The 23,320-nt window shown below is 31.5% G+C and overlaps 2 protein-coding genes across 2 annotated transcripts; both read left to right on the forward strand.

The window, feature by feature from the left end:
• Window positions 1–1,911: 1,911 nt before the first annotated feature.
• LOC107868183 (serine/threonine-protein kinase PCRK1-like) lies at window positions 1,912–6,363 on the forward strand. Its single transcript, XM_016714797.2, has 5 exons — window positions 1,912–2,020; window positions 4,295–4,690; window positions 4,766–5,026; window positions 5,132–5,254; window positions 5,478–6,363. The coding sequence occupies exons 2-5, from the start codon at window positions 4,313–4,315 to the stop codon at window positions 6,012–6,014; spliced, it is 1,299 nt and encodes a 432-aa protein (XP_016570283.2). The 5' UTR covers window positions 1,912–2,020; window positions 4,295–4,312; the 3' UTR covers window positions 6,015–6,363.
• Window positions 6,364–19,550: 13,187 nt separating this feature from the next.
• On the forward strand, window positions 19,551–22,795 carry LOC107868182. Its single transcript, XM_016714794.2, has 2 exons — window positions 19,551–20,750; window positions 21,132–22,795. The coding sequence occupies exons 1-2, from the start codon at window positions 20,195–20,197 to the stop codon at window positions 22,553–22,555; spliced, it is 1,980 nt and encodes a 659-aa protein (XP_016570280.1). The 5' UTR covers window positions 19,551–20,194; the 3' UTR covers window positions 22,556–22,795.
• Window positions 22,796–23,320: the final 525 nt, after the last annotated feature.

Below are 23,320 nucleotides of genomic sequence, written 5' to 3' on the forward strand. Positions count from 1 at the left end.
TCAAGTATGATGGATAACACACTTTTTTCATATTAAATCTAATTAATGATATTCAATAATATTAAAAGTTTACTTATAAAATACTATAATTGATAAGTTTTCAAAGAACTGTATGTCGAACTTTGACACTATTAATTATTATGTTAAATATAAAGGTGCACCCGTCAAGTTCAAATTCTGAGTTCGCCTCTATTTGTCTAAATGATTATATGTAAAACATTTTAGGATAATATTTTTATTTAGATACAAAATACAAGAAAATAAATACAAAATCATTTATTTTTCTAGAAAATATTTTCCACCAAAAATATCTACCGCACTATCTTTAATGGCATGGCAACTTCGCAAATTCCGAATACACAAAACACCTACACACTTAGAAGAGTGGAAGTTTTGAACTCTTTCCGCCCATCAATAGTTATTCACTATTATTTGACACATATATTAAGAAATATAGTAGATGATAGAGATAAAATTTTATTATATTATCCTTTAAATGTAATAAATTTAATAATTTAGAAAATGCTTTGAATAATGAATTATATCTAATATTAAGTGTAAAAGGAATAAAAATAAATAAATTATCTATTATTTTTTAAACTTGATAAATATTATTAAACATCTGTAGAAGAGAAATTAAATCTAAGTATCTCCTTAACTCCTTTGAAACTTCTCGCATAATAACTGCTCAATCTACTAAATTTTACAAGCTTATATTCACTACTTTTTCAGCTCTTTTTTAGTTGTTATGCCTCATTTTTAAAAAATTAAATTAGATTAATTATTTTAATTTAATATTTAAAATTGAAATTTAGGTATTTAAAAATTAAATAAAAAATTATAAATTATAATTATTTAATATAATTAAAAAATATATTTAAAATATTAATCAAAATTTATATAGTATGAATGGAAGAAAAAAGTCATAACAAGTTAAAACAGCCCAGAGGGAGTATCACATTTTATAGTCTATCTAGCCATCCGAAGTTTGAAGTTTCATTGTATTAAGAGCACGCATGGGAATAAATAAGTTTCACTCCCTCCGTTGTAAAAATAATAATTTTACCTTATTTTAATTAATTTTAAAAAATATTTTTTAAAAAAATATTTTAATTTTAATTTTTTACATGTTATATTTAAAATTATAAAATTAAAAAATATTTAATATATTTTATATAACTAAATTTAAAATTATAAAATTTAAAAAATTATTTTTTTAAATTTTATATCAAATTAAAATATGTCCTTTTTTTTAGACGGAGGAGTACTAAAGATGTGCACAAGTTGTGATCTAACTTTCCATGATGAGCTCATAACAAAAAGACAGTTGGATAGATATTAAGTGCACACGTCTAATATATTGACGTTGAAGACTGTTTAAATCTAAAATACTATTCAAAATTATTTGTTATTTACTTTTTAATTAAATATTTATTTTCACTTATTATTTTTAATATATCATAAAAATAATTTTTATTTTTTATTTTAATTTTTAGTATTAATTATTTATTCTTTAAATTAATTTCAAAATACAATAACAGAAATATTATGACAAAATAAGTATTTTTTTAATAGTTGTGTAAGGGATTGAGCTACTCTTTTACTAGAGTTCATTTGAACGCACTTTGATGGAAAATTATATTATTAGTAAATTATTAAAATAATTTTTATGTATATATTATAAATGTTTAACTCTTTCGATTGTTTTTTTTTTTTTTTTTAATTTTTGAATCTCTCAGCAGAAATTTTGATTGCACTTCTGATTGTGTCCGGCTAAAATATGAGAAGTAAAAATGAATGGAGAAAGTAATTGCATGAAAACAGGCACGTCGAAACCAAGTTTGGTGAGCTGAAATCCAGCTGCCAAAGCATTGACTTTCTTGGATCATGGGATGCTCGTTGCTTACTTGATTTCTCCTCTTATTGCTTTTATTTTCAAAATAAGTTCATGATAGGACTTTTATGAAGTTTTAAGTATTCTCATTGTTAGCTCAATCATTCTCCAGTATTGTTCCTACAGGTAAATATACATACCTCTTCTTCTAATTTTCTCTTTCAAAGTTTTTTCATTATTCTTTTGTTTATCATCAAACATTTTGAAGGTTGTAGTATTGTTTTATGATAGTCTTATTTTTGTTACTATTTGTTGTTTTGTTACGTACTATATCTTGTTTTAGTTCAACTCTTATGGTTAGATCAATCATTCTCCATTGTCTCTAAAGGTAAATATACATACCTCTTCTTCCAATTTTCTCTTTCAAAATTTTTTCATTATTCTTTTGTTTATCATCAACCATTTCGAAGGTTGCATTATTATTTTGTGAGAGTCTTGTTTTGTTACTATCTGTTGCTTTGTTACTATCTATTGATTCTTTATCATCAATCATTTTAAAGATTGTAGTATTCATGTTTCCATTACTATATGTTGTTTTGTTAATCTATTGTTTCTTTTATCATTAATCATTTTGAAGGTTGCAATATTATTATTTTATGGTAGTCTTGTTTTTATGTTACTATTTATTATTTTTCGTTCGTAATGTCTTTTACTAGACTATTGTCGTCTTGAGCTGAAGGTCTATCGAAAACATGTTTTCTATCTCACACTGTTGAGATAGTGATACGGATTGCATACAGTTATCCTCCTCAAACTAAGCCCTACTTTGTGGTAATATATTAGATATGTTATTGTTGTTGTTGCATCAGCCATTTCGAAGGTGATCCTCGAAATTGTCACTCTAATCTTTTTCTTCCAATTCTTTGTTTCTCCTGTATGTTTCCTATTCTAAAATTCCTTTTTGATCCATTAAATTGTGGTTAGTGTATTTAAAATGTGAAAGAAGGAATAGACTTGTGTGGTTCGTGTAGATGGGATACACAAGGAAAGTTTGGGATGAGATGTGTTTGGCATGGAGATAAATGTTCTTTGAACTTGATTTTTCACTTTTTTTTCTAGAGCTTGGTAAATAAGTAAAAGAAAATATTATCTCAAAGATATTTATATATAATCTAGCAAGAGACTGTAGAAGTGGGAGGGCTGTGATATGGGGCCTTGGGGTGTGGGGTTGGGATGGTTAAGGTGTACGTTGTTGGTGTTGGTGGGTGGGAGGATACAATAAATATAGAATATCACTTGCATAATTTATTTTCTCTACTTTCATTAAGGAAGTTATTTTCTTCAATTTTAAGGAATTGATTTTCCTAGAAAAATATTTTTCAAACTTTTTGTCCAACCAAACATTGAAAAATGAAAAATATTTTGCAGAAAATATTTTTCTCCGTAACAAACACACCCATTATTAGGGGTGTACATCAGTCGGTTCGGTTCGGTTCGGTTTTACATATTATCGATTTGGTTTATTGGTTTTTGATTTTTAAATATGTTAAACCAATAACCAAACCAACAAGATATTTTTTATTGATTTTCGGTTTATCGATTTTTAGTCCTTAACGGTTCATTTTAGGTTTAACCGATAAAAAAATACTCATAAAATAGAAATAATAATAACTAGGATGAAGAAATTGAATCTTAGTTGCAAACAAAAATCCTACATAATGTGTTTTAATTTACAAGAATCTTCAAGTTTGAACTAAATATTGTTAGGATAAATTAAGAGTTTGTAAAATTGAAATAATAGGTTTGTTAATTTGTAAAGATTATAGAGCAATATATAATAAGTCATAAGACCGTTAATAGACCCAATAAGAAAAAACCAAATCGAACCAATAACCCAATAATTTTTTTTATAAAACCATTAACAAACCATTAACCCAATAAAAATAAACCAATAACATCTTTATAGGTTCGATTTATCAGTTGGTTTGGTTTTTACACACCCCTACCCATTATGACATTTGGTATGTACTTTTAAAAAGTTTGGTATTTGGTAAGGAAAAAAAGAATATCAAAATACTGAATATCATACTAAAGTGTGTAGTTACATGTACACGCATATATATTATTATAATACTAAAGAAAAAGATAAAAAACTATTACTAAAAGGTGTAATTGATTAATAGAGGATATTACTTGTACTTTCTTTTCAATATTTCTACATGTGGCTGATGTAATTAGTATGGTAAGTTGAAAAGTCAAACAAACTACGGTTACTGATTTATAGTTCCAGACGAAATTGAACCTTTTGTGGCGACAAAAATCGCCACAATAGGTCCTAAAGTCGCCACTATATGTTTTTAGGGGGGGACATTGTGGTCTTGGCTAGTACTTTCATAGTTGATTTAAATTTTTCCAAAGAAAGAATTGCATATATATTTGATTTGATTGTGATATATGCAGGTTTGTATTGTAAGGGCTATGAAGTGTTTCCAGTTCTCTAATTCAGATAAGAATGATGATCAAAACAAGACTACGAAGTCGACATCAGGACAGTCATCATCTGCCTCGGTTTCAAGTACAGATCGCGAGTTGAAAGGATCTGAATACAGCTCGCAGCATGTGTTATCGGATATTAGCACTGAGTCCTCTTCAAGGCTTTCGTTTTCATGTTTGTCTAATAGAAAGCCTTGCAACCTTAGAGTCTTCACAGTTGAAGAATTGAAGACCGCCACTAGGAACTTTAGCCGGTCCCTCATGGTAGGAGAAGGCGGTTTTGGTGGTGTATACAGGGGAGTTTTAAAGGACGCGAAAGATTCCAACATTGCGGTTAAACAACTCAGTCAGAGAGGCTTGCAGGTTAGTTTTTGGCGTTAACGCTGGTGGTTCCCCTTGGTCTTTTTTGTCTGAAATTGAGTTTGGCTTGTGATTTAGGGGCATAAGGAATGGGTTACTGAGGTGAGCGTCCTGGGTGTCGTTGAGCATCCGAATCTTGTCAAACTCAAGGGCTATTGCGCACAGGACGATGAGAGAGGAATACAGCGTCTGCTGGTATATGAGTTCTTGCCCAACAAAAGCGTGCAGGATCATTTAATGAGTCGTTTTATGTCACCTTTGCCATGGGAAATAAGATTAAGTATTGCCCGCGATGCTGCTAGAGGCTTGGCGTACCTTCACGAGGGAATGGAGTTTCAGGTGATTCAACACTTATCCACCTCAAAATGATACTGCTGCGCTCAGTAATCATCTTATTTTCATTCTTATGTACTAGATGTAATTAATACATATTGGTTGGTGCAGATTATCTTTAGAGATTTCAAATCGTCCAACATTCTCTTGGATGAGAAATGGAATGCAAAGCTTTCCGATTTTGGCTTGGCCCGATTAGGCCCTTCTGACGGATTAAGCCATGTCTCAACAGCGGTACGCTCAATATAGCTCCATCGTATTAAAGATACCTACATGTGTTTAAAGTACTTGATGAGTTAAGATAGTACGTATTCATAAGCATACTTGAAGTCGATCACGTTTGATGGTCTATTTCAGAAATAATTAGAGTGACTTTCATCTCAGTATATGAAATATCGTGTTTTGTAAAATATACTTGATCAAATACACTGATGATGAAGGTGTTTGATTTCATTAGGTGGTGGGAACGGTTGGATATGCAGCTCCAGAATACATACAGACCGGGCGCCTAACTGCCAAGAGTGATGTATGGAGCTATGGAGTGTTTCTATACGAACTCATTACAGGTAGGCGTCCGTTGGACAGAAATAAACCTAAAAACGAGCAAAAACTACTCGAATGGGTGAGACCACATCTTACAGAAATGAAGAAGTTTGAACAAATTTTGGATCCTCGATTGGATGGGAACTACTCGATTAAATCAGCTCAGAAGTTAGCTGCCATAGCAACTAGGTGTTTAGTTAAACACCCGAGGAATCGGCCAAAAATGAGTGAGGTCTACGAGATGGTGAATCAGATCGTGGAGGCCACGGCTGAAGCAAAAAGTCATCCAGGGACGCCTGTAGAAGAAAGTTCAACGCGAAGCGTTGAGGATGAGAAGTTCAGAGTAAGATGTCTAAGTGCAAGCAGAAGGTTGGTAGAACACAGTACTTCTGGAGAAAACAAGTTGTTGGTATGGAAATTGTGGAAGCCTAAGCTTGTCAGTTCCAATTGAGTGGCCGAAATGAGTGGCTCTGTCGTACTTGTCTATGCTACCTTCGGTTTTCGTGTGCAAATGACTCAAAATTGTAAAAATGTTCTACTTTGAACAATTATAAGTTATATTGAGCATAGTAAATATACAAATGGCAATGACCAAATATTAAAGTGAATATAATACACAATTTATCACTCACAGAAAGGATGTAACGACCATAACCTTCAACTTGCACTAGGGGCGGATCTATGTATATGGGTGGTGGGGGTGTCACGGTACCCCCGCACACCTCGACTGAAACTTTGTATACACTAATTTAGTGTACGTATATATACATTAGTCAATAAAAAGTATATTATTCTCTTTACTTATCTCATGTAGACAAAGTTTTGCTTAAACAAAAAAAAAAAAACTTTAATTTTTTCACCACATAATAGTGAGTTGTTATGTGTGTTCTTTATTCATCGACGACATCACTTGTTTCGTTTAATAGTTCAACCAAAATAAAAGACATAAAAACTTGTCAAAAAGGAACATATTTCATCTTACCTACACTTAAGTCATGAAGTGATTCTAATAAAAAAAGAACACTAAAAATACACAATGTTTACGTATCTTTAAAGAGCGAATAAGTTGGTCTATGAGCCCCAACCATCAGTTGCAACCTTACAATTCTAGAATTCAGTGTGTTTATTTCATATGAATTAATACTGCATCATTAACTTTAATTAAGAACAGTTAAGACTTAAAATTAGAATTTGATTAACATCAAAATTAGAATCCCTTATTAATCCTTATTATTTGTTATAAGACCACTTCTCTGTTTCCTCCTTAAGCTAGTACGTCAATTCATCTCTTAATCAGTACGTCATCTTAATCATATGCTTCAGATAGTTCTATCTTCACCTGGACAACATGGATTTATCTTCACTTGCATAAAATTGTTAAAAAAACAAAAGTGCTATATACATTTAGTCATACACCGTTTGAAGAAAGTGAGAAGGCCTAAAAACTTTACGAATACAGCAAACATACACATTGATGAGAGGAAAGTAAAGAAAAAACAGTATTATTAAGATATAATCGTTATACATAAAGAACAATATTATTTAGAAATTCGTATAATTATTAACCATGTCATAACTTAATTGTAAATGTATTATGTCAAAATAGGTCAAAGTATCATATTTTGGCACGTCATAATGCTACGGAACCTAGGCTTATCTAACTTCTTATTGTGACAAGTTCGTAAGTCCATGGTCGCTCTCTTAGTTTGCTATTCTCATGATAATTAGACCATTATGTGAATAAAGATAAAAGTATCCTTATATGTCCCTTAATAAATCCTTGTATATTACAATACAATATCAAAGAGTCAATGCAGCCCGTGATACTCATAACTCTCTTAATCATATAATCAACAAACAGTTACATGTTACAATCATAAACCCCTTAATCGTATTCCTAAATACGGGCTATGATACTCAGACTCAATGCGGAAAACTTTATGCATCGATTAAAATTATTAAACTCAAATAATTATAAATAATTATTTATAATTTAAAAAAAGGCCATCACAAAATATACTTACAATAACACTTACAAGAATAACTAATGAGTTAAGCCTGCATGAAGTAACAATGCTTCCATCGTTCCTCTCCGCAGTAAATTCATGATCACTCAAATTATTATTTACCAATAAAGTGAATACTTGTTTCTTTCCATTTGAGCAATAATATAAATTAGTATCTTTACTTTATTATTCCTCTCCCAAATAATTTAATTTTTTTGATAGAATTGAGCTTTAAGCCTCTAGTATAAGGGGACAACATTATAACCATTTACCAAAATAATTCCTTCCAACCTAGAAGGCCTAAAGTTTAGATTGTTTAGTAGGAACATAGACATTGACATCAGAAGTAAATGTTCTTTAGCTAGTCTTCCAAGTTAATTCCAATATAATTCCTTATCCTTATCGAGTATGTTGTTGAATTTGGATAATTTGAAAAAGCCGCAACCTCTCTATAATTCCAATATACACACGAGATTTTTTTTCCATATATAGATAGATAGATATTGAAAAAAATTAAAATATGAAAGATTGTTAGAGTACTCAAAACTACAAAAATTGTCTTTTAGCTAGCCTTCTAAACAATTTCTTTCGTCATTAATCTTTGATGCACCATCACTTCTGTACCCCATACATAGTTTAGTTAGAAAATATTTTGTGGATTCTATGATCAATACCAACTTATAACATAACTCTGACACTTGTATGGGCCAGATGAAAATTTAAAGCTTTATGTCTGAATACTCAATCAAAGTTTAACGTTTGGATCTTAAAATTCAAATGCGCCATATAATGTGAATAATTCTTTTAATGTATGTATATTGTATGTTGAATTCCTTAACTTCTTCCTCGATTTAATTCTTTATACTTTCACCATTTTTTAGTGAAAGACGTGCTCTGCCTCTCCTAAAAGGGACAAGTCCATTACAAGAACATATGAATTTGAATGCCCATTTGGGTTATGCTGAATCTACTAATTAGGGCCATCTGCTCACCAGTAATTGGTTTACCTTCTTCATCGTTTGGCCAACAAACAGTCCCATTCATACTTAACAGAGCGAGATTTTTTATTTAAATTTTAAAAAAAGCAACCATCTTGATCCCTCTCTCTCACTCTATCTATTCTATAGCTATTGAAGATCAAGGCATTCAAAATCTCTACAGAACTAATATTACTTAAACAAATATCTGCACAATCTGCAGAGTCAATATGCATTATCTAGTGTAGATAGTACTACACATCACTACTTAGATAACACAAAATACTAATACAAGGAAATAATTTCTATTGGAGAAATGGTAAGAAAGCACACCTTCAATTTAGAACTCCATCTCTTAGACGTACAATAGCCATTAAGTTAATAGGGAACGGATTTCCATTTCCATTTCCAGATTTTCCCAAGGAAAAGAAAGTTATTGTATAACACATTCAGTTGACAACAAGTTCGCGACATGTGAAACCAAAGCATCTAGGCCTTCAAAATCATCAGGACTGTCATCAGAAAGTTCTTCTACGTAAAACCCGGGAATAAGATGCAGATCATGTCAGAGTTGTCCAGGTTCAATCTTAGATGCAGTGAAGGAATTCCAATGGGTAGTGCAAAGGTGACAACAACTAAACATACCCCCAGTAGACAAAGAAGCTGTTGCGACAAAGAAGCTGCTGCTCTGAGGACAATGCTTCTAGACCAAAAATTTGTAAGCCAAACAGGTACAAAATCTTGAGTAGCTTTATCTTCTGGAATAAATACATTTTAGAGTCTCACTTTTAACTTCGCAATAATTCTTGGAAAACATTCTCATCTAGGCATTGTCACTAACCACTATTGGTAAAGGTCAAAGACTTAATTAAATTCTCCAATTCTGCTGTATCTTTACATGAGTACCAGAATGGGAACATGATCAATTGCTAAATCAGATGCCTGGAACTTGCCAAAGAGATTGTCTGCCTCTCTCATCATACCTCCTAGACAAAATAATATAAGTAGTTTCGTGTAAGTAATTATATCTGACTGACAACCCTTTCTCAATATTTTATCATGTAGCTGAAGTGTTGAGGGAATCAGTCCAAGATTGCAAGCAGCACCAATCCACGGATTATAAGTGACTGAATTCGGGTTAGACCATATGAAAACATCTCTCTCTCCAAGGACTGAGCTTCAGAAAAGTTGCTTGACTTTATCTGTGCATGAATTAATGCATTATATGTATATATGTTTGGAAGAACACCAAACGAAACCATAGTACTACAATTCAACCATATTGATGGAAATAATTTTTTTCAAAATAAACAGAAATTTCAACACACTAATTCTGCCATATAGCTTTCACTTTTTACTTGATATTACTTTCAGATGTTATAAAAATGGACAAACACACAAATGACAAAAAGAGAACTAATGCCAGTGAAAATAGCCAATAAAGAGCCTCATTATTACACTACCCAAGATTAAAGCTTCCCTGAACAGATACCATAAATAGATATATAAAACTTACTAACCTAATTACCCAGAAATTGAAGGAAATCGAGGTTACAAGAAAAATTTCTCAAAATCGACCAAGATTCATGTACCATCGATAAATTAAAATAAAACAATAATGATAATAGAGATACAAAATAATACAATTAAACCTAACTTACACACAAAAAAAGTTTTCAAAAGCTGACTATACATTCATCGACCACCTGTATTAAGAAGAAAAGACAATAAATAATAACAGATCAAAAACTACAACAAAACAAGTGTATGAAGGTAATTACAAACTCACTTATGGATAATAGCTCCTTATGATCTTGTTTAGGAATAACATTCTTAAACGAAAATTCTACTACAAAAAGAGAACCCAAATTGTGGCAAAATTGACCATAGAAGAATCCATATTATGAATGTTTTTTATAGAAGGAGGTGATTCATAAACTAAAAAGGAAACTAATTAATTTTTAGTAGGGCTTTCCATATATTTAATTTTTTCCTCATAAATAAACTTAAGACATGCACTCACGTAAAGGGAAAAAAAATCTTGTAGAAATTCATAAACTTAAAAGGACACTAATTAATTTTTAGCAGGATTTTTCATATATTTGATTTAAAGATGCACTCACGTAAAGGGGAAAAAATCTTGTAGATGATTCATAAACTGAAAAGGACACTAATTAAAACAGGTGAAGAAAAATATAGGGGAGAAAAGCTAAATTTGGTAAGAAAAAAAAAACGGGTAAAGGAAAATTTTAGTTAGGAAAATTTTATCATGGAGAAAAGCTAAATTTGGTAAAGAAGAAAAAAAAATGGGTAAAGGAAAATTTTGGTTAGAAAAATTTATTATAATGGGTTATGCTGATTCTACTAATTAGGGTCATTTGCTCACCAGTAATTGATTTACCTTCTTCATTGTTTAGCCAACAAACAGTCCCGGTCATACTTAATAGAGCGGGATTTTTAATTTTATTTTTAAAAAAAACCAAACATCTTGATCCCTCTTTCTCACTCTATCCGTTCTATAGCTATTAAAGATCAAGGCATTCAAAATCTCTACAAAACTTGTATAACCTAAACAAATATCTGCACTATCTGCAGAGTTAGTATGCATTATCTAGTGCAGATAGTACTACACATCACTACTTAGATAACACAGAATACCGATACATGAGAATAATTTTTGTTGGAGAAATGGTAAGAAAGCACACCTTCAATTTAGAACTCCATCTCTTAGACGTACAATAGCCATTATGTTAATAAGGCACGGGTTTCCATTTTCATATTTTCCCCAGGCAAAGCAAGTTGTTGTGTAACACATTCAGTTGACAACAAGTTCGCGACATGTGAAACCAAAGCATCTAGGCCTTCAAAATCATCAGGACTGTTATCAGAAGTTCCTCTACGTAAAATCCAGGAATAAGATGCAGACCATGTCAGAGTTGTCCAGGTTCAATCTTAGATGCAGTGAAGGAATTTCAACGTGTAGTGCAAAGGTGACAACAACTAAATATACCCCCAGGAGACAAAGAAGTTGTTGCGACAAAGAAGATGTTTCTCTGAGGACAATGCTTCTAGACCAAAAATTTGTAAGCCAAACAGGTACAAAAGCTTGAGTAGCTTTATCTTTTGGAATAAATACATTTTAGAGTCTCCCTTAACTTCACAATAATTCTTGGGAAACATTCTCATCTAGGCATTGTCACTAGCCACTATTGGTAAAGGTTAAAGACTTTATTAAATTCTCCCATTCTGCAGTATCTTTTCATGAGTACCAGAATGAGAACATGATCAACTACTAAATCAGACGCCTGCAACTTGCCAAAGAGCTTGTCTGCCTCTCTCATCATACCTCCTAGACAAAATAACATAAGTAGTTTTGTGTAAGTAATTACATCTAACTGACAACCCTTTCTCAACATTTCATCATGTGGCTGAAGTATTAAGGGAATCAGTCCAAGATTACAAGCAGCACCAATCCACAGATTGTAAGTGACTAAATCAGGGGTTAGACCATATAAAAGAATCTCTTTCTCCAAGGACTGAGCTGCAGAAAAGTTGCTTGACTTTATCTGTGCATAAATTAATGCATTATATATATATATATATATATGTTTGGTAGAACACCAAACGAAACCATAGTACTACAATTCAACCATATTGATGGAAATAATTTTTTTCAAAATAAACAAAAATTTCAACACACTAATTCCGCCATTTATCTTTCACTTTTTGCTTGATATTTCTTTTAGATGTTATAAAAATGGACAAACACACAAATGGCAAAAAGAGAACTAATGCCGGTGAAAATAGCCAATAAAGAGCCTCATTATTACACTACCCAAGATTAAAGTTTCCCTGAACAGATATCACAAATAGATATATAAAACTTACAAACCTAATTACCCAGAAATTGAAAGATATCGAGATTACAAGAAAAAATTTTGAAAATCGACCAAGATTCATGTACCATCAATAAATTATAATAAAATAATAATGATAGTAGAGATACAAAACAATACAATTAAACCTAACTTACACAAAAAAAAAGTTTTCAAAAGCTAACTATACGTTCATCGACCACCTGTATTAAGAAGAAAAAACAACAAATAATAACAGATCAAAAACTACAACAAAACAAGTGTATGAAGGTAATTACAAACTCACTTATGGCTAATAGCTCCTTATGAGCTTGTTTAGGAATAACATTCTTGAACGAAAATTCCTACAAAAAGTGAACCCAAATTGTGGCAAAATTGACCATAGAAGAACCCATATTACGAATGTTTTTTTATAAAAATAGATGATTCATAAATTAAAAAGGAAACTAATTAATTTTTAATAGGGTTTTCCATATATTTAATTTTTTCCTCCTAAATAAACTTAAAACATGCACTCACGTAAAGGGAAAAAAAATCTTGTAGATATTCATAAACTTAAAAAGACACTAATTAATTTTTAGCAGGATATTTCATATATTTAATTTTAAGATGCACTCATGTAAAGGGGAAAAAATCTTGTAGATGATTCATAAACTAAAAAGGACACTCATTAAAACGGGTGAAGAAAAATATAGGGGAGAAAAGCTAAATTTGGTAAAAAAAAATATGGGTAAAGAAAAATTTGGGTAAAGGAAAATTTTAGTTAGGAAAATTTTATTATGGAGAAAAGCTAAGTTTGGTAAAAAGGAAAAAAAAACGGGTAAAGGGAAATTTTAGTTAGAAAAATTTTATTATATTTATTTTGTAGAATTTAATTATAGGAAAAAAGGTAAAAGATGAGTTTGTCTAAAGCGGACTGTTTTAATGAAGGGCAAAAAGTTCAATTCACTTTTATAAAGGCTTTCACGCTTTTAATATATTATAGATTATAGATATAGATATAGATTATAGATATAGATGTTTGTATATGCATTAACAATCAAATTTATATTAAACTTGCCCCAGGAATGGAGCCAGCCTTTGGCTAGGGGCTACGAAAAATGATTTTTTTATCCATGATTAAAATAATTTTTTTTATGTATATATATATCAGAAACAACCTCTCTACTTCTTTGGAGATAGCGGTATGGACTGCGTACATTCTACTCTCCCCAGACCCCACTTTGTGGAAATACATTGAGTTTGTTGTTGTTGTATGTATATATAGTAGGTGTTGAACCCCTTTCAGCAAATTTTTCTTTAAATATTGAACTCCCTTAAAATCGTAGCTCCACTTCTGCACTTGCCACCCCATGAACAAAGTGGCGAGTAGTGCCACTGGCAGAGAGCCGAGGCTGCCGCACAAGTAACCCGATTTGAAATCCACTAACTTCTATTACTTTTTGCCTCTCTACTTTATCTAAGGTAGTGGTATGAGTTGCGTACATTTTATCCTCCTCAGACCCCACTTTATAAAAATACATTAGGGTATGTTGTTGTTGTTGTTAGTTCTAGGTACTTTTTCTTTACTCTCTCTTTCACTAATCATTAATCTTTTGATACGAGTGTGTACACTATATTAATTAAGAGTTTAAGTTATGTGCATCGTAAGTGCACAAAATATTCTATACTATCAGTTAACTTGACCTGCTATTGCAGGTTATCCAATTATTTACATAAAAAAAATAAAAATAACCTGTAATAGTAAGTCAAGTTTATCTAATAGTGTAGAATATTTTTTATACTGACGGTGCACAAAACTTAATGTCTAAATTTTTAACATCACACAAATATTAATAAAAATATATTTAAATAGTAGTATTTTAAAAAAAAAAAAAGTTTAAAATTTTATAGTTTAAGTGAGGACAACAAGGTTGAAGCTATAATTTCTTTATTCTTTCTTAACGGTATATCTGTAAGAACATTAAAAGGCAACGGAATATGAATATATTAAGGTAACTGTGTTAAATGACATATCAAGAAGAAAATTACTTTATTCTTTTTATTTTTTATATTTTTAATTATAATTGTTGTAATATTTCACCAATAATATCAATTATATTTCTCCTAGAAGTTGATTAGCTACCTCTCATTTTTCTTCTAGGATTCTTCTTCTTAATAGTTCATTTGTGGCACGCGAAAACCGTCTGGATGCCTGTGAATGATCGATGCCTGCTCCCGCCATCAACAATCCAAATTAGTCATCAGTGATGAAATTATATTTGTTCAATCACTAAATATATATAACTTTAGAGACAATTGATATGTCACTGATTGCACTAAATAATTAGGAATAGCGAAATTTTATCGTATTAATAATTTTTTAGTGATAAAATTATATTATCACCTATAAAAAAACAATATTACGCATTTGGGGACGATCTTTTTAGTTAATATTGTAAACTTTTTTATTGATGAAACACTAAATCATCTTACTTTTAAGACCCACGTTTAAGCACGATTAATTGATGAAATTGTGGTAATTTTTTTCGTCACACAAGATTTTTTAGGATGAAATATATGATTTATAAGTAACAAAATAGTACGATGTATGTTACCTCCGCCAGACCGCCACTACATGAATTGTATGCCAGCTTATAAGTTATAATAAACAAAAATTTTCTGTAAATAGAATAAAATAATAATGAATAAAATAGTCCATTAAATCTCTCATTATTATTCACGATCTTAAAAGGACCCATGCATCAACCTATAATTGAAACTTGAAAGGAAAGGCTACGTAGGCATGGCCACATGTCATTGGTGATACATTATTGAAAAATTTGCTTTGATAATTTTGATTCTCGATTTATAAAAATATAATAATAATTTGGTAATTTTAATTCTCGATTTATAAAAATATTATAGTGTTACTATATCAAATTAATTTAGTATAGTTTGAAAATCTTATGTTTGGTTTATATATTACATGACACGTAATTGATATCAATCATAGTTTCATTCAATTTCGATTTACATATCCTCATATAATTTAAAAAAAAAAAAGATCATGACTTCAATTTTGTAAAAAATGTTGCAATTATATTAAATTATCACTTTATATATATGTAGAAACATTTTTTAAAGAAAGTAGAAATAATTTTCTTTGTTAAGTTAACTATATGAAAAGAGTATTTCAGTCAAGATAAGGTAAAATCAAAATATTAGAGTATAATACTTAAAAAATGCAAATACACACTCGTACTCCTACATGTCATAATTAGACAAATACCAAATATCGTATTAAATATATGAAAATCTTTCAAAATACATAGGAGTATCAATTATGGTAATATTGAAATTGATGTATCACCATCATGGATTGTGGGGTAGTGATAGGACTACTTCATCCTTAACCAGAGATCTTGAGTTCGAGTCTAGGTATGAAGAAAATCTTGTTGGGAGCGTCATTCCCAGAATGGGCCGTACAATGCGCAATTCGAATTAATCGGGGCTCCAATGTTGTTACAGACACCAGATGAGAAACCAAAAGAAAAAAAGATATCGATATATCAAAATTTTGATTTCGATATGCACTCCAGTATATATAGCAAAGTATGCATACATTTTTTAGACAACTTAATGCATTAAAACTTTCGTTATGCATCAAATTTGAGAAAGGGTCGAACTACAAGGGTGTTATTTTACATTTTTGTCAAAGGTTATTTTTATTTATTGAACTCGTGAACTATTGATTACATGATAATAATTTTAAAAAAATTACACAAATACACAAATTATGTTTTCAATATTACAAAAAATCTCAACTCCCTAAACATATTACAAAAATTCCACATATACATAGAATGTTATATATATGTCGGCTATGTTATGTATATTAATAGGGAGAGAGAGTAAAGTAATTAAAAAAATGAGAGAAAGTGTAATTATTTTTAAAAGATTTGTATTTATGTTATTTATCCTAATTTTAGATGTCACAATTAGATGGAAATTAGGCCCATTGTGTTTTCAAAGTGGTACATGCCGTTGCGTAATCAACAGACATGGAACTATAATAATTGAAACATGCAAAGGCTGATCAGCAACTGCCAGCCAAGTCTACTAGTGGGGTTGTTCAGTTACAATGATTGGAGATAAGTATTACTCGCTCCGTCTTAATTTATACTGTATAAGTTAGTTTAACTTGACATAAAATTTAATAAAAAGGGATAAATAAATTTTTGAAATATGAAATAAATCATAAATATTTATGTGGTATTAAATCATTTTACTAATGATAAAATAAGTATTTTAATATTAAAGTGATATTTTTTTAGACATATCAAAAAGGAAAAATGTCATATAAAATGGGACAGATAAAATACTTTTTTATATAATTATGATGTTTGGAATAACTTTTCATGTGATGTTTATCATCTTTCATCAGCAATAGGTATCAAGTAATTTTGCCAATCAAAATTAGGATAAATAGAAAAAAAAAAAATATCATTTGTCATCTTTCATCAACAAAAAGTATCAAGTGACTTTGTCCATAGAAGTTAAGAAGTTAAGACAGATAGAAAGAAATCATCAACTCTCTCCATTCACTGTGGGGCTAAATTCACCCTCGATGTCATATTTTGGGTCATATTTACTCTCATTGTTAAAAAGTTTAATCTCGTTGAAAAAATTTAACCAATAGAACTGAAAGGGGTATATTAATTTGTGTCTTTTTTTATGACACGAGTTGAGTCGGACGCGTTGAAAAAATTTGACCAACATAACTGAAGAAAAATAGATTCATTTGTGTTTTTTTTGTGGCTCGAGTCAAATCGAACTTGTTGAAAAATTGTGACCAACAGAACTGAAGAGAGGTATATTTGTTTGAGCCTTTTTTGTGGCTCGAGTCGGATCGAATAGATTAGATTAACCCATTAAGATGTGTTCTATTTAAAAAAAGAGATATTTAACATTAATTTAGATTATTCTATTAAAGGAATGATGCATGTGAAAAGTTTGTTAATAACGAAAGTAAATTTGACTATAAAATATGATATTGATGATAAATTTAACTTTAAAATATGAAGAAGAATATATCTAATCAACTTTTTAAATTAAAAGAAAAATTAATTTAAAAATATGACAAAAAATATATTTAATTAATTTTTAAAAATAAAAGAATAAATTCAATCCTTTTACCAGTAAAAAGTCATTGTGAAAAATATATAGGAAGAAACCTGTCTATGTGGAGCAGAATCTGGCATGTGACAGGTTAGTCCATCAAGTGAAACACCATCATGGTCCCACATTGTCTGCTACCTTGGCTTTCTGTGCTCCCAGATTTTACTCCCTCCAAAAAGGGTGTGCATAAAATATCGAAAATTAAATTATTGAACTAAATTAAAAAATTTAATAATTGATATTCGATAATTTAATATAAATTTAAGAGTAAAATTATAATATTTTGATATTCAGAATTAAATTTGGTACAAGATATTAATACTGTTTGTTATTCGGTATTTATCGTATACTAAATTATTTAATATGTATATATATATATACACGATATGTCTAACTAACCCAATAGATAATAATATTAGTCATTTCAAAGAATCTTTTGGACCTTATTAATATATTCATAAAAAACACACACTCAAGAAAATTAAATAGGATTTCTATTAAATATACTTTTTGAAGTTTAAACGTAGTTTTCAAACATCCAACTTTAATATGGTATTATCAAATACCGCATCGAACCGAATCTTAATTTACCAATTATCAAATTACCGAACCGATGTTTTAAAGTATAGTATGCGGTATATACTCTCAAATACCGATTACCAAATTATCGAATCCGAACTTCAAAATATCGAACCGAATACCGAAATCCTCCATTTTAAAATAAATGAATTGCTGAGTTATTTTTTAATATTCAAAATAAATGAATTATTCATTCTTAAAAAACATGTTGAAAATTTCTTTCAATTTTACTTTTTCATTTAATGAGGTTTTTAAGTATTTCACATTTTATAGGAGGGTAATTTAAGAACAATCAAAAGGGTAATAGTGAAAAGTAAGCTACAATTTATGTTCCAAAATATTTTTCTTAAGAGGTGTATCATATTCCAACAATTCAATTATTTTGAAATGGAGTAACACCTACATCAACTCATATGCAGGTTTGGTGCGCTGAAGCTCCCGATATATAGGACAATAGTTGATTCAAAATTTAGGAATCATACGTGTTTCAGAGTTTCAAACATATATACCGATGCCCAAAGGCTTTAAGGCTTCGTCAATAAATTAAAGCACTCGGTTATCTTCTTGATTGTAAATAGTACTTTTCTATATCTTATATCAATTTTTATATATTTCTTATATAATTACACTTAATCTGTGTCGAATTTAACAGGTTCCATAGCACCACCAAATTAGCCATAGGTCCTCTCCTGATACAGAAAAAAGATCAAACCACAAAGATTATATCTTACTTTGCGTCTTTGTCAGAGATTAGAGATGGCCGTGCAAATTGCTTGTTTTTTTTTTTTTTTTTGGCTTGCTTCCAATTTGAGGTTTGTATTGATATTTAATTAAATTTTAATTTATTTATTGCTAGATCTATTTTGGAGAAGGACGATTTCAACAAAACTTCTTTGATTCATAAAAACTCAAATTCCAAATTTCTAATTAAAATATTTTCTTTTTTTAGCACATCTCATGACAATTCACGTTGATCATACAAGCTGCTTTGGTTAAGGTGACAACTTGCTCACTGACTACTATTAGTTAACTTTTTAGTGTTAAACCAATCAAAATATGAAAACCATTTATGACTAACATTATTTTATTAAAAATAAAATAAAAACTGTAAGATTGAATTTATCCTTAAATATAAAAGAGGAGTAATATTCTATGACAGAATGGAGATAAAAGAAGTATGCCACATAAACTAAATATTTCACACTAGCAGGTAAATTTGATTTACTATTACAGATTAAGTTCTATTAAATTTGATCTTTCACGTTGAGCTCATTTTTGGAGACGTTACTTTTAATAGATTTTCTTTTTTATTTTTATGATTCAAATCTCGAGATTCTAATTAAAAGTGGAAGTGATTTCAATCATCAAAAACTAAAAATAATCTTGTATTAAACCCACAAAATCTCTCCAATAGCAGCTCACTCCAACTCCATTACCAAATCTCCTCCACTCTCCCATATCAACCTTAGCTTACTCAAATATAAACAAATCTGTCATTTGAAATCCACAATTCCAAAACCTCACATTTCATTTCTTTCTTCATTTCACTACACACAAAAATAATTATATCCATATAGGTTAACTCCGTCCAGCCTGTACGAGTAGTGAAGAAAGTATATAACACTTTTGTATTTCTTGATTTGAGCTAGTTGATTTTATTACCAAATCTCTAGTTTTTGCATTTGAAACTTTTCAATACAAAATATCCATCATTAAAATCCACAAAAATCCAACATACTACATTTTTTGGATTTCTTGATCTAGGATCATTGGAGTCGAGGATTTTTCAGAAACAGCCTCTCTACCTCCACGTAGTAGTGGTACAGTTTGCATATAGCCGTCTACCGTGGGATTTCACCGAGTATGTTGTTGTTGTTACTAAAATCCACAAAAACCTAATATACTCCATTTTTTTTTGGTATTTCTTGATATGATCTAGTTGAAGTTATTGTCACATCTCTAGTCCAAATTTGCTACTTCTTGCTAATCAAAATCCAAAATCACTTTTCTCTTGGCATTTCCAAAATTATCTTAATGGCTGATATAGTGAAGCAGATTTTAGCGAGGCCAATACAACTAGCAGACCAAGTAACAAAAGGAGCAGATGAAGCAAATTCCTTCAAACAAGAATGCACAGACATCAAACTCAAGACAGAAAAGCTGTCAACATTGCTACGTCAAGCAGCACGAGCTAGCAACGATCTCTACCAACGTCCTACAAAACGTATCATTGAAGATACTGAACAGGTCCTCGAAAAAGCCTTAGCCATCGTAGTAAAATGCAGGGCTAACGGGCTAGTTAAACGAGTTTTCACTATCATTCCTGCTGCTGCATTCAGGAAAATGACTTCCTTATTGGAAAACTCGATTGGTGATGTATCGTGGCTGTTACGTGTTTCTGCAGATGAACATGGTGATGAGTACTTGGGACTGCCCCCGATCGCTGCTAATGAACCTATACTGTGTTTGATTTGGGAGCAGATCGCGATTCTGTGTACAGGATCGTTGGATGAGAAATCGGATGCTGCTGCTTCTTTGGTTTCGTTAGCTAGGGATAATGATCGGTATGGGAAGTTGATCATTGAAGAAGGTACGTTGAGATTCTCAACTAAAAGATTAATCTGTAAAATACATGGTAGTTAATTATATTATGTTCTGTTGTTCAGACTCGTCCAACAAAGAGTCTGAGCAACATAGATATGATGTATGACATTTTTGCACAAATTGCCTTTTTTGCAAAAATAAGGTCATACGGTGTGTAAATAATCGTACTATGTCTCAACATGTTCGTCATATGTGGGCCTACTTCTTTTTTATGGACCAAATATATGGAAATATTTTATGTGCTTTTTGTGGTGTTGAACCTAGGACCTCTGTCTGCTTTGATATCGTTTTGAATTGTGTTGGAAATTTTAAGCTATTAGAAGAGAAAACTTTTAATTAATTACGTAATTATATTATGTCTCAACAGGAGGAGTAGGACCCTTGTTGAAATTATTGAAGGAAGGGAAAATGGAAGGTCAGGAGAATGCTGCCAAGGCGATTGGACTTCTTGGACGCGACCTTGAAAGTGTCGAACACATGGTAAATGCTGGAGTTTGTTCAGCGTTCGCCAAAATCCTCAAAGAAGGTCCGATGAAAGTTCAGTCAGTAGTGGCATGGGCAGTTGCTGAGCTCGCTTCACATTACCCGAAAAGCCAAGATCTTTTTCAGCAGCATAACATAGTCCGGTTACTGGTTAGTCATCTCGCGTTTGAGACTGTCCAAGAGCATAGCAAGTATGCCATTGTCAGCAAAGCCACTTCGCTTCACGCTGTTGTTTTGGCTAGTAATAACAATAGTAATGTGAACACTGTGAACAAGGCGAATAAGGATGATGTCAAGACTCATGTTCCACATCCTTTGGGAACTAATAAGTCCAATCAGATGCATAATGTGATTACCACTACTATGTCGATGAAGGGTCTAACTAAGACCCCTCAGGAGAATCTTGTTAATGGCGTGAACCAGGCGTTGAATCAGCTGAGCAAGATCAACGGAAACAACAGCATGATGAAGCAAATACATGTCAATCATCAGCACCATCTGAACGGTGTTTGTTCACCCGGGGCGAGTAATAAAGGAAGGGAAAATGAGGATCCTGCTACCAAGGCTTATATGAAGGTGATGGCTGCACGAGCATTATGGAAACTTGCCAAGGGAAATTCCTCAATTTTTCACAGCATTACTGAATCACGGGCGCTGCTTTGCTTCGCGGTACTCTTGGAGAAAGGAACGGATGATGTCAAGTACAATTCCGCTATGGCAATAATGGAAATCACAGCAGTGGCAGAACAAGATGCTGATTTGAGACGATCAGCGTTCAAGCCTAATACAACAGCCTGCAAAGCTGTCGTTGATCAACTGCTGAGAATTATCGAAAAAGGAGATTCTGATTTGCTTATTCCGTGTATCAATGCTATCGGAAATCTAGCTAGGACTTTTCGAGCAACAGAGACAAGGATGATTAGTCCATTAGTCAAGCTGCTTGACGAGCATGAACCAGGAATCTCCAGAGAAGCTGCTCTAGCCCTTACGAAATTTGCTTGTTCAGATAACTACCTTCACAAGGATCACTCCAAGGCCATCATAAACGCCGGAGGCGCAAAGCATTTGATTCAACTTGTTTACTTTGGTGAACAAAAAGTTCAAGGTCCTGCATTACTTCTACTTTGCTACATCGCATTGCACGTTCCTGATAGCGAAGAACTTGCTCAAGCCGAGGTACTGACAGTACTCGAATGGGCCTCGAAGCACGCCTACTTAAGCCAACACGAAAAGGTGGAGAAATTGTTACATGAAGCAAATAGCAGGCTGGAACTTTATCAGTCTAGAGGTTCGAGGGGATTTCATTGATTTGTAGCAATGACTCATTGTGCAAACTTTCTGTTAATTGTTTTAGATTTTGTTTGGTTTGAACTGTACATAAGATATGTCATTTTAGCCATGCACTAGTTGTGTAGAATAACCTCTTAATTAGATCACTATTGATCTGTCTTTGTTGTAACTTTATTGTTCCAAAATCTGTATCATTGTATCTAAGACACAAAAATCCTTTCTTCTTGGGATGTGTGAAGAATCATCCCTTTTTTTCTAGATTTCTTGCTCTTCTCGGCTCAAGTGCAGCAAATCCAGTTACAGAGAAGAAAGAAATGGCGAAGAAAATATAGCAACAAACAAGGGAATAGTGCAAAGTCGACGAGAAAGAAACAATAACAACAACAAAATAGTACGATAGTCAAAACACAATAAACAACAAATTGTGATAGATATCAGCTCCACCTCAACATCTACGGCTAAACTAAAAATACCATAATACGGCTAGTACACGACAAACACCAACAAGCCTAAACCCTCGAAAACCAAGACAACACTTCAGCCAGACTAATCTTCTACTTTAATGAGCATCCTCCACGCCTCCTATCTAAGGTTATGTTCTCGATTACCTGAAGCTGTGTCTTGTCCTCTCTGATCTCACCTCGTGCCAACTAGTTGAAATTAAGATTTAGTGTTTCTTTGCATACAGTTGTTGGTAGCTATTTGAAAAGTTCACTGAGAAAGGATACACCTACTACAAAAGGCCAGTTTGGTGCACTAAAGCTTCAGAGGACACAAGGGTCT

The sequence above is a fragment of the Capsicum annuum genome, chromosome 4, assembly GCF_002878395.1.
Source record: "Capsicum annuum cultivar UCD-10X-F1 chromosome 4, UCD10Xv1.1, whole genome shotgun sequence".
Taxonomy (NCBI): Eukaryota; Viridiplantae; Streptophyta; class Magnoliopsida; order Solanales; family Solanaceae; genus Capsicum; species Capsicum annuum.

Coding starts and splice junctions, on each gene's coding strand:
- LOC107868183 (XM_016714797.2), top strand. CDS start 4,313: ATGAAGTGTTTCCAGTTCTCTAATTCAGATAAGAATGATGATCAAAAC. Junction 5,027..5,131: donor ACGAGGGAATGGAGTTTCAG/GTGATTCAACAC, acceptor TGGTTGGTGCAG/ATTATCTTTAGAGATTTCAA. Junction 5,255..5,477: donor TAAGCCATGTCTCAACAGCG/GTACGCTCAATA, acceptor TGATTTCATTAG/GTGGTGGGAACGGTTGGATA.
- LOC107868182 (XM_016714794.2), top strand. CDS start 20,195: ATGGCTGATATAGTGAAGCAGATTTTAGCGAGGCCAATACAACTAGCA. Junction 20,751..21,131: donor GAAGTTGATCATTGAAGAAG/GTACGTTGAGAT, acceptor ATGTCTCAACAG/GAGGAGTAGGACCCTTGTTG.